At 67.1% G+C, this 10,416-nt stretch overlaps 1 protein-coding gene across 1 annotated transcript; it reads left to right on the top strand.

The window, feature by feature from the left end:
- The first annotated feature begins 238 nt into the window (after positions 1–238).
- LOC142364703 (MAP kinase-interacting serine/threonine-protein kinase 2-like) lies at positions 239–8,557 on the top strand. The gene is given in 14 exon segments (XM_075444747.1): positions 239–286; positions 2,366–2,404; positions 2,498–2,645; positions 2,793–2,890; positions 3,887–3,966; positions 4,493–4,566; positions 4,656–4,760; positions 5,099–5,154; positions 5,306–5,401; positions 6,921–7,121; positions 7,215–7,379; positions 7,485–7,528; positions 7,798–7,946; positions 7,949–8,557. Coding segments are annotated over 14 exon segments (1,422 nt in total). The 3' UTR covers positions 8,068–8,557.
- The last annotated feature ends 1,859 nt before the right edge of the window (positions 8,558–10,416 follow it).

Here is a 10,416-nt window from a genome sequence, read left to right on the forward strand (position 1 = left end):
CCAGGGGGGTTCCGTGCGGGCCCCGTGCGGGCCACAGCCCCCTGACACCCGCCCCCCCCGGTCTCCTCTCTCCACAGGTCTCGGCGTACCCCCGGCCCCCCCCCGATGGCTCTGCCCGCCCCTCCGCATCCCTCCCCCCCCTCCCGGTTTATTTTCCTGTTTTTGTTGGTTGCTTGGTTGGGCTTTTTCCTACCCCGCACCCCTCCCTTGTTTCTCCCTTCCCCCCGCCCGCAGCAAGATGGTGCAGAAGGAATCTGAGATCCCCGGTTTCCACCGCTCCTTCAAGGTAAGGGGGTGCTCCCCCCCCCCGTGATGCTCCGGAGGGGGTAGGGGTTTGGGGTGCTCCGGGGGGGGACGGGAGGGTGCGGGGTTGGGGTGCGGGTCCGCGGCGGTTGGATCCCCTGCCCGGAGTGGGGGGTGGGGCACGGACACACATCAGCGACCTCCCCCTTCCCCCACCCCCCCGAGGAGAGAGGGGAGCGCCCAGGGTGATGCCACCCAACCCGGGCCGCAGGACCCCCATGTCCCGCCGGCCCGGTGGTCGGGGTGCTCCCCGAGGGGGGGTCAGACACCCCACACACACCCCCCCCCCCACAGCAAGGCTTTGCTCACCCCGCTGCAGCTCCCACGGGTGTCCCCCGTGGGGTGGGTCAGCGGGTGGGCTGCATGTTCCCCCCCCCCCCCCCCCAGCTGCACTCATTCACCGCACGTCTGCGAGCAGGGGGTGGGGGGCTGCCGGGCCCAGCCTGGGACCTGTTGTGCGAGGGCCAGATCCTGGCAGGGGGTCTGCAGCCAGGGCACCAGGACCCCCGTGCCTCCCGGTCACTGTCACGCGAGGGGGGTGCGAGGGGGGGGTCTGGGTCCCCCAAACGCTCTCGTCAGCCGGGCACCTTCGTGGGAGCTTTGTTTAGTTTGGCTCCCGGGGCTGCGAGGGATGCTGGGACCTCACCCGAAACCTGCCCGGCTTATTTTAGCTGACACCTAATCCTGCTTTGAGGACTTCTGGTTGGGGTTTGGGCCCCCCCTCCATCCCCCCCTCCATCCCCCCCTACGTTCCCCCACCCCGGGTGGTTGGGGACCAGGACGGGGGGGACACGGGGGACACCTCGGATGCGCTGCCGGAGCCGCCGCGCAGCGTCTGCCCTGTGTGTCCCATCCCCCAAACCTTTTGTGCGCCGGTGCTGCGGCAGCGGGCAGGGCCCCCTGTCCCCCGTGTACACCCCTGGTGCCCCCCCCCGGGAGGCCTCATCCTGCCCGTGGTGCAGGGACTTGGGCCCGAGCCGCTCGTCCCCGCCATGACATGGGGGCCTTGGGGGGGCTGGAGGGTGACACCGCACTCCGCAAACCCTGATACTGTCTTTTTTTAGGGGGGTGGGGGGGGAATCTGGCCAAACGCTGCGCAGGAGCGTTTTCAGGCATCAGGAGTGGTGCTTGGTTGGGGGAGATGCTCGTGGCATCCCTGCACCGCGATGGGGACCCCCCGGCCCCTCGAGAGCCGCCCCGGCAGCAAACAGGCGCTCTCGGGCTGTTTCTGGCGGCAGTGGCCGGGGCTGGCTGCTCCCGCGCCGCGCTGGGGCTGGCAGCCGGCCCGGGCACCGGGGCACCGGGGCGGGTTGGGGAACGCCGCCGGGAGCTGCTGCCTCCACCCAAACAGATTTCGTAACCCCGCGGAGGACGGGGCCCTTTCGCCTCGCGGCCGGGTGCCCCCGGCACTGCCCCGTCCCGCGGTGGGGTGGCTCGGGGGGGGCTGAAGTTCCCCATGTCCCCTTTGGGGTGCTGGGGGCGGAGGCGCTGGGTTTGGGGTGGGGGAGGCAGTGGTTCCCACACCCATCACCCATGCGGGGTGCAGGGAGGGTTGGGAGCGGGGCCCGATCCTGCCAGGTCACAGGCATCACGCAGCCACGGGCACGGCGCTCACCGGAGCGGCGCTGAGTGGGCTCCGGCCCCCCCTGACCTTGCGGGGAGGTGGGAGGACGCGGTGCGGTGGCTCCGGAGCCCGTCCTGCCCTGTGGCTCTTCTTCCTCCCCCCCGGCTGTAGTTCAGGTCAGGGTGGATGTTCGGGGCTGGGTTGGTACGCGCAGCCCCAGTCCCTCTCATCATCGCCCGCGTGCCGGCCTGGGGCTGCTGGCACAGAGGCATGACCCCGCGGCAACATCCCCGGCAGGAGACGTGGTCAAACCCTTCCTCCTCCTCCTCCTCCTCCTCCTCTTCCTCCGGCTCTGCTGCATCCCTCTGGCAGCAGGGCCATGAGCCGGTGCCCTGCACGAGCAGAGCGTGTGCCAAGGCCAGCGGCATGCCTGGACCGGGTGGGCGGCGGCGGCTGGTCCAGCGGCTGCCGTCTCACTCGTGTTCTTGGCCCTTGCAGGAACAAAACCCCTTCGAGCTGGCGTTTGACCTGGAGCCCGTCTTCGAGTGCCCTGGACCTCGGGATGTCGGCCCTCTGCATTCCCCCGAAGGCGTTGAGGGGCTGTCCCAGGGGTGGCGATGCTGGGGGGAGCGCAGGGTGGCTGGGGGTGACTCAGGCCAGTGGCTTTGCTCCGGCGCAGATGTGCCTTTGAGTCAGCCCATCGACATCCCCAGCACCAAGAAAAGGAACAAGAAGCAGCACTGCAGAGCCACCGACAGCTTCTCCGGCAGGTTCGAAGGTGAGCGGGGCTGCCCAGGGACCCCAGGGGTCCCCCCCCCGGGCTGCGGCAGGGCTGGGGCCCTCCTGGTGTCCCCAGGCTCGGGGACAGCCGTGGTGTCCCGTGCCGCAGTGGGGCCAGCAGCTCAGGCGCCCTCTCTCCTGCCAGATGTTTACTGGCTGCATGACGAGGTGCTGGGAGAAGGGGCCCAAGGCAGAGTCCAGTCCTGCGTTAACCTCGTCACCAACAAGGAGTACGCAGTGAAGGTAAAGCTCTGCGGCTTGGGGCTGCAGAGCCGGCTCCTGCCCACCCCCTGTCTCAGTTTCCCCTTCTGCCCTCCACATCCTGGGCTCCTGGCTCTCCTGGCTGTGCGGAGCTGGCACAGGACGACGGTTTCACGGGGTAGAGGGGATGGAGAGGGGCAGGAGCGGGGCAGGGCCAGGCCACGCAGGTGGCACGCTGTCCTCTGCCACCGCCCAGCTGCAGGACCTTGGTCAACCCCCTTAGCCACGCTCCTATCCCTGTAAATTAGGGCAGACGCGAGATTAAATTAACGCTTGCGCCGCGTCTAGGGACTTGGGGCAAGCAGGGGCATGTGGTGCGGCAGGGTGGCCAGCCCCCGCTCGCCCCAGGGAGGTCTTCGTGCCCCCGCGAACACTAGAGGGGTCAGGGTGAGCCAGCTGCTTTTGGGGTTGGGGATGGTGGTGCCGTGTCCCTGCACCCCACAGGCTCCCAGTCACGGCGTGGGGGGGCTGGGACAGGCCCTGTGTCCAAACGCAAGGGGCACTTGGCTTCCCCTGTTGCCCCGGGGTGCTTTTGGGTGCCCAAGGAGGGAAACTGAGGCAGGGGGAGGGCTGCATGGTGGTTGGGTGTTCAGTGTGCCCCAAAGGGCTGGGGGTCAGTGGGACCACCCAGCTCTCCCCCGTGGGTGGAGACCCCCTGCTCACCCCATGGCACGTCCACCAGGCACCCACTGTGCCAGCGCCCAGCGGGGCGAAGGGCCGTGCTCCGCTGCCGGGGCGGCTGCGCCGGGGCTCGGCCGCAGAGCTCGCCTTGGCTGCGGGCCCCGGGAGGGAGCGGCTTGGCCCTGCTGCCGGGAACAGCCTGTTCTGCTGCCTTAACCCCTTCGGGCATCCCCCGCCTGCCTCTGCCTGGCCCCGGGGGTCCCCAGCGCAGGGTGGGTTGGGGCGCAGTGGTTGCCGGCCCCGGTCCCTCCCCAGCAGCGGTGCCTCTCCCTGAGTCTCGCCCGCTTTGCCTTGCAGATCATCAAGAAGCACCAGTTCGACGTCTGCAGCGGGGTCTTACAGGAGGTGGCGATGCTGAATCTGTGCCAGGGACACAGGTACCGCAGGGCAGCCACCGTCCCCATCCCCCACCGTGGGCACAGGGCGCGGGCTGAGACCGGGCTGGCGCTCGAGACACCCATGGGCGGCAGGCAGGCCGCCCTCCTGCGCGGCTCTCCCTCTGCGTGGCCTCGCCGGGAGCATCCCGAGGCGACGTGGAGCCGCTTGCCATGACGACGGGGCCACGACGGCCGAGTTGGAGCGGTGCCGAGGGGCGAGCCGAGCTGCCGCCGCGGCGTTTGCCGTCCCGCCGCGGAGAGCTGCTGAGCGGGGCTGTTTCTGGAGCGGGGCGAGCGAGCCAGGAGGGTCTGCGAGCAATTAGGGAGCGGGGCCCGGCGCTGGAAGCCCCTCTCCCCACTGGAATGTGGCCGGGGGCCCCAGCCGCGTGGTTTCAGTCGCTGGAAACCCGATTTTCTCCTCCGTTGGCCCTGCCCCGGGGAGCCGTGTGGGGTGGGGGGCTGCGGGGAGGGGGGGACCCCGCGATCTTTTTAGGGGGATGCCAGGCTGACACCGCTGTCCCCGCAGGAACATCCTGCAGCTGATCGAGTTCTTCGAGGAGGAGGAGAGGTTTTACCTGGTGCTTGAGAAGATGAGGGGAGGTGAGTGTGGTGCCGGGGCGGGGGGAGCGGGGGCGGCAGGAGCCCCCCCAACACCCACGAGCCCCCACTCCGCTCTCGCCCGGCCGCAGGCTCCATCCTGACCCACATCCAACAGAGAAGCCGCTTGAACGAGCTGGAGGCCAGCACGGTGGTGCGGGACATCGCCAGCGCCCTGCACTTTTTGCACAGCAGAGGTGAGCCGAGCCACCCCGGGGTGCAGCCGTGCCCCCCCCAGCCGGGGGGTGCTGCCCCCCCCTCCTGCCCAGGGAGCAGGGGCCGGTGCAGGCCGCGGGCGCGCAGGGTCAGGCCCGGCTGCGTCATGTTGTCGCGGTGCGGAGTCTGCTCCTCCGGTTTGGCCGGGACTCGGGGCCAGCAGCAATTTGTGCCCTTCGCCATGACGCGGGCGGTGATTTGGGGTGGGGAGGGAGGGGTCCCTGCGCCGCCCCCAGACGTTCTGCTGTGGAAATCTTGGGGGGGGGGGGGGGGGGGGGGGCAGGCTTTTCCACTCATCGCCTCTTCTCCCCCCTCCCAGGAATTGCTCACAGGGATCTAAAACCGGGAAATATTCTGTGCGAGCGCCTGGACCAGGTGAGCGGGGAGCAGGGGGTGGTGCCGGGGCTGGGGGGGCCCTGGTTCCCCGCGGGGGATGCTGCTGCGGCAGCTGGGGCGCGAACGCGGGGCTGAGGGTACCCGGGGGCTGCTGGGGGGGGTCACTGACCGCTGCTCCCCCCCTCCCCAGGTCTCCCCGGTGAAGATCTGTGACTTCGGCCTGGCAAGTGGCATCAAACTGAAGGGGAATTGCTCCCCCATTTCCACCCCGGAGCTGCTCTCGCCGGTAAGCGTGCAGACCATGGGGCAGGGGGGGTATAATGTTGATGGGGGGGGGTGCTGGGGGGGGGGTGGGTGTTGTGGAATGTCCATGGAGGGGGGAATGTCCCTGGTGGGGCTCCCCCAGGCTTTGGGGCTGCGTGCAGCCCCCTGCTGCTCGTCGCTCCCGTCACTGCAGGACCCCCCTCGGCGGCGGCGGGCGAGATGCGGTTCTGTAACGCGGGGGGGCCGGGCAGCGCAGGGGGGGCTGGCGCAGAGCCCGGGCTGCCGTGAGCCTTAGCAACTGCCGGCCCCGGCGGAGGCAGCTGCACGGAGGCTGCGCTTTCGGGGAGAAGTGGGTCAGGCGAGGGGCTGGGGGGGCCACTGTGATCCCCCCCACTCCGGTTGTGGGTGAGAGGGGGCTGGGGCTGCTTGCGTGCGGTGCAGCCCCTGCAGGGTGGGCACCCCGAAAGTTTCTGGGGTGCCCCTGCGTTGCAAGGAGCTGTCTCACATTTGGGGGGGGGCACATACCAAGCCTGCCCCCCCCTGCAGAAAGCCCTGCTCCCCTTATCACCAGCAGCAGGGCCCCCCCCCATGCAGGTGTTGCCCTGTGCCCCGCTGTTTTCGGGGTGCTCACGGTGTTTCCAGGGTGCTCACGTGCTGGGGGGGGGCAGACCCTGGCCCACGCGGGGTGCCCAACAGCAGAGGGGGGGCCAAAACACCCCCCCCCCCCTTGTTCCTCCGCGTTTCCCCTCCGCCAGGGGGAGGACCTGAATTTCTGAGGTGTCCCGAGTTTCCCGTTCTCAGCAGCGGGGGCAGAGGGGGGTGGGTGCTGTGGTCCCTGCCGGGTGGAAGCCCATGCAGGGTGCTGCGGGTTGGGCTTGCGTGGGTGTTTTTCTTCTTCTTGCGGTGGCATCAGCTGCCGAGGCCGGCGAGGCGTCTCGTTTGGAGGCCTCTCGTTATGTTACGGGGTGATTATCTGCTGGCTGCAGCTCTGCTCTCCCCTGGTCACGAGGCGGTGCGGGCTGCGGGTCGGGTCACGTGCGCTGGAAAGCCCCAGAGCCCCGGCAGCCGTGGGGGAACCATGGGGGAACGGGACCGCTGGCTCTCGCCTCGCATCAGCGTTAACTCCTCCGGCACCGGATCCGGCGCCCGCTGCGGCGGCCCTGCCCGCGTCAGGCAGGGGAACAGGCAGAGCCGGCTCCGTCCCCGCCGCCCGCCCGCCATGTCCCGGGCGATGGGACGGACGCTGCCCCGCTGAGCCGGCCCGGTGGCGGCAGTGCTGGGGGTGGTCCGGGGGGGTGTTGCACCCCTTTAGGGTTTTATTTTTTTCGGGGTGGCAGGGCTGTGACATCCCCCACGTGGCGATGGGAAACCTGGCCGGGATGATCTGCCCTGCCAGGACCAAACCCGGGAAGCGGCCGTGTCTGCACCCTCATTTTGGAGGGGGTAGCCCCTTAGTTCTGGCAGACACCCCCCCCCCTGCCTCTCAGCTCTGCCCCATCGCTCCCCTGTCCTTTGGGGCTCACCCCCGCCTCTCCCCGCAGTGCGGCACCCCCGAGTACATGGCCCCGGAGGTGGTGGAAAATTTTTACAGGAACAAGAATGCGCCCACCTACGACAAGCGCTGCGACCTGTGGAGCCTGGGCGTCGTCCTGTACTTCATGCTGAGCGGGTACCCCCCCTTCGTGGGCCGCTGCAGCTCCAGCTGCGACTGGGACGACGGCAAGTCGTGCTACACCTGCGAGGTGCGTGGCGGACCCCGGCAGTGCCGAAACCCGCCGCTGGTTTGGCAGCACCCCTCCCAGCTCAGCCCCTTTTTTATTTACCCCCCCACCCAGGTGATGCTCTTGGAGAGCATCCAGGAAGGGAAGTACGAGTTTCCTGACAAGGACTGGGCGCACATCTCCTCTGGGGCCAAAGATCTCATTTCCAGGCTGCTGGTGACAGATGCCAAGAAGCGGCTCAGTGCGGCCCAGGTCCTGGAGCACCCCTGGGTGCAGGGGGTGAGTGCTGCTGCCCCCCCGCCCCCCCTCCACTCCCCAATGCCGGGGTGGGGGGACACCCCATTGCGGGGTGCTTGGCTCTGACCTGGCTGCGTTTCGTTGCAGTGTGCCCTGGATAACACCCTGCTGACCCCCATCATCTTGCAGAGGTGAGCGTGGGTGGCCCTGGGGTGGGGGTGGGGGACACATTCCAGCCCCCCAAATCCTGGCTCCTCTCCCCAGTGAGCTGCTCTCAGCTCTGCTTGGCTGCGGCTCTCGCCATCTGGGCAGCGGTTGCAGCACGTGATTCGGGCTGGAGCCGTGTTTTTGGTGCCTGACCCATCTGGCGTGGCATGCGCGTGAGGGGACACCCCGATATTTGCCCCCCAACCTCCCTCCAGCCCCCCGCATCCCACCCTGAGCCGCTTTCTCCCCGCAGGAAGAGCAGTGCCAAAGAGCTCACCTCCTTCGCCGCAGAGGCCGTCGCCGTCAGCCGCCAGCTGACATGGTGCGACAAGGATGAGGAAGAGGAGGCGGAGGAGGAAGCACGGCCCGTCACCATCAGTGCTACCTCATGGGCCATGCAGCTCTACCCCCTCCTGAGTCCAAGCTGGTGGCCAAGCAGCGGCAGAAGTGCAACCTGGTCAAGGCGGTGGCTGCTGGGCAGCACCTGGTAGCCCCCGTGGTCCTGGTGGCTGACCAAGCGTGAGCTGCACCCCTCGGACCTGCTGTACCCCACGTCCCCCCCATCCTCCTTCTTTCTTCCCTCCCCCCCCAGCCCCCACCATTTCTGGCTAGTGACAAGATCAGGACTCGTCCCTGTGGCTGGTTTCCAGGGTTTTGCTGATCTTGTAGGTCTGGGGTTGGGAGGGTTTCTTGAAGATCTGTTTTTTAAGGTATTAAATCATTAAGGTTGCTTCACCCAGGACATCTGACTGACACACGGACTTTTGTTTCCCCGACTCTTGGTTTCTCCTCTGAGATTTTTTCCTCCCTCCCTGACACCAAAGGACTCTTTGTATCCGCGGCCGCTTTGCCGAGTTCAGCTCATTTCATGCTGTGAACAAAAGGCCCTCGGTCGCGTTTTCGACAACGGGAGTTGCGTTTTAACCTCGTCCCTCCCTTCGGAGCTGCGGGTCTTTCTCCGATGTTGGGGTCGATCCCACAAACCCCCCCTCCCGGGGGTCTGGGAGGCATCTCCCGGGCGCAGGGACCCCCGCCGTCCCGTGCTCGGGGGCATCCCCGGCTGCGCTTCGAGGGGCTGCGGCGGGCAGGGAGCAGCTCGGGCCGGGGAGAGACAGTGCCAGCGAGGGAGCAGCTCCCCGTCCCACTGAGCCGCCCTCTCTCCTCGGCAGCCTGCTTTCAGAGTAAGCTGTGCACCCCTTTTTTTTCTTTTTTTTTTTTTTTTTTTTTTTAATGTTTTTAAACTGCTAGCTGTGCTTTTCTGCAGGGCATGGAGAAATGTCTTCCTTTCCCCCCGCGCTCCGGCCGGCGGCTCCCCGGGGGTAAGGTCAGAGCCGGGGGGGATGCTCAGGCGCCTGGGGCCGTGCTCTTGCGCTGGGTCGGGCGTTGCACCCCTGTTTGTGGAGGGGGGGGCTCACCAGTGGCTGGTGGAGGTGCAGGGCAGGATGAGGTCTCCAGGGGGGCTGGAGCAGCCAGAAAATATTACCCCTGCGGGAATAGCGGGGTGCTCTGTGGGAAGGGAAGGACCCCCCTTTAAAGAGCACTGGGACTCGTTGCAGGGCAGTGTGACCTGGCGTGGCTTCGAGCTGTCCCCGAGGCTGCCGTGGCCGGAGGGTCTGGGGGTGCCGAGGGTGCCGAGTGCCCCAGGATGTGCCGGTGGGCGAGCGGCCGGGCTGGTGGCAGCACCCGAGGGCCACGGCACTGGGGAGCAGCTTGGGAAGGGCTCGGGATGCGGGGCCGGAGGGTTTGGGGTCGCGGCGGCAGTGCAGGGTGGGACGGGTGGCTGGGGAGAGCTGGGCATGCGTGTTCATGTGTGTGCATCCGTGTTCATGTGTGTTCATGCATGGAGTCACGCTTTCCTCGGAGCTTGCTTTGGGGAAGGGAGGGAATGCTCGCGGGGGAGGGCCTGGGGGTGCTGAACTGGGACGAGGCCCTTGGCTGGTTTCTGCGGAGCGGGGCCGGATCTGTCCGGGTGAGCCAGCAGCGCCCGTGCTGGGGGCCGGGCTGGCCTCCAGCTCGTCCGAACCCCCCCTGGCACCACGCCGGAGGGGCAAAGCCCCGCTGCCTGCCGCGCGTCGTGCCACCGAGCTGCGCCCGCCGCCGTCCCCGCGCCTCACCGGGAGGGAGGGTGCCCCTTCGTTAGCGATCTCCTCTCCCTTCCAGCTGAATGCTTTGAGCTGTATACTCTGAAAAAGCAGCCTCGGCCCATCGCGTGCACAGGGGAAGGCTTTGGGAGCTTGCTGTGAGCCGGGGAAGAGACTCCCCCCAGGTCTTCAGCCGAGGACAGTCACTGTCTCTGAAAGCAAAACAAAGTTCTCCTTTTTGTTTGAAGACTGCTGACAGCAAAACTATGCAATATCTGTTGTTTTTTGTTTCAGGGAGGTGTGTGTGAGTGAGCTTGGGACATGGTGATCTCGGGTGTTGATGGAGCTTGGGGCAGGGACCGTCTTTTCTGGCCCTTCCCGGCCCTTCTGCCGAGCGGCGTCGGTGGGTTGGGAGGGTGCTCCCCCCAAAACTGCCTCTGCCTTCTCCCCTGGGTGCCCCCGGTCCCACCACACAGGGTGGGGAGGAGCAGGGCAGCGGCGAGGGGAGACCCCCAGCACAGGCACCGCAACACCCCAGAGAAGCCTCCTTTAAAGGAAAAAAAAGAAATCCATCTTGATTGTACATTGTTACTTTTTATAGCTTATTTTGTCTTATCAGTTGTCGATAATTCCTTATTGTCTTATAGTAAGAAATACCGAACGCTGTACAGTACGCGATGCCTTGAGCTGGTGTTGTGGAAGCTGTTGTTAATGCTGCACGCCGCAGCCTTTTTTAAAAAAGAAAAAAGTCTCAGGAAGGGGATGGCAGGGGGAAGTCTCTCCCATGTTTT

This window comes from Opisthocomus hoazin, chromosome 28 (assembly GCF_030867145.1).
Source record: "Opisthocomus hoazin isolate bOpiHoa1 chromosome 28, bOpiHoa1.hap1, whole genome shotgun sequence".
In the NCBI taxonomy this organism is placed as follows: domain Eukaryota; kingdom Metazoa; phylum Chordata; class Aves; order Opisthocomiformes; family Opisthocomidae; genus Opisthocomus; species Opisthocomus hoazin.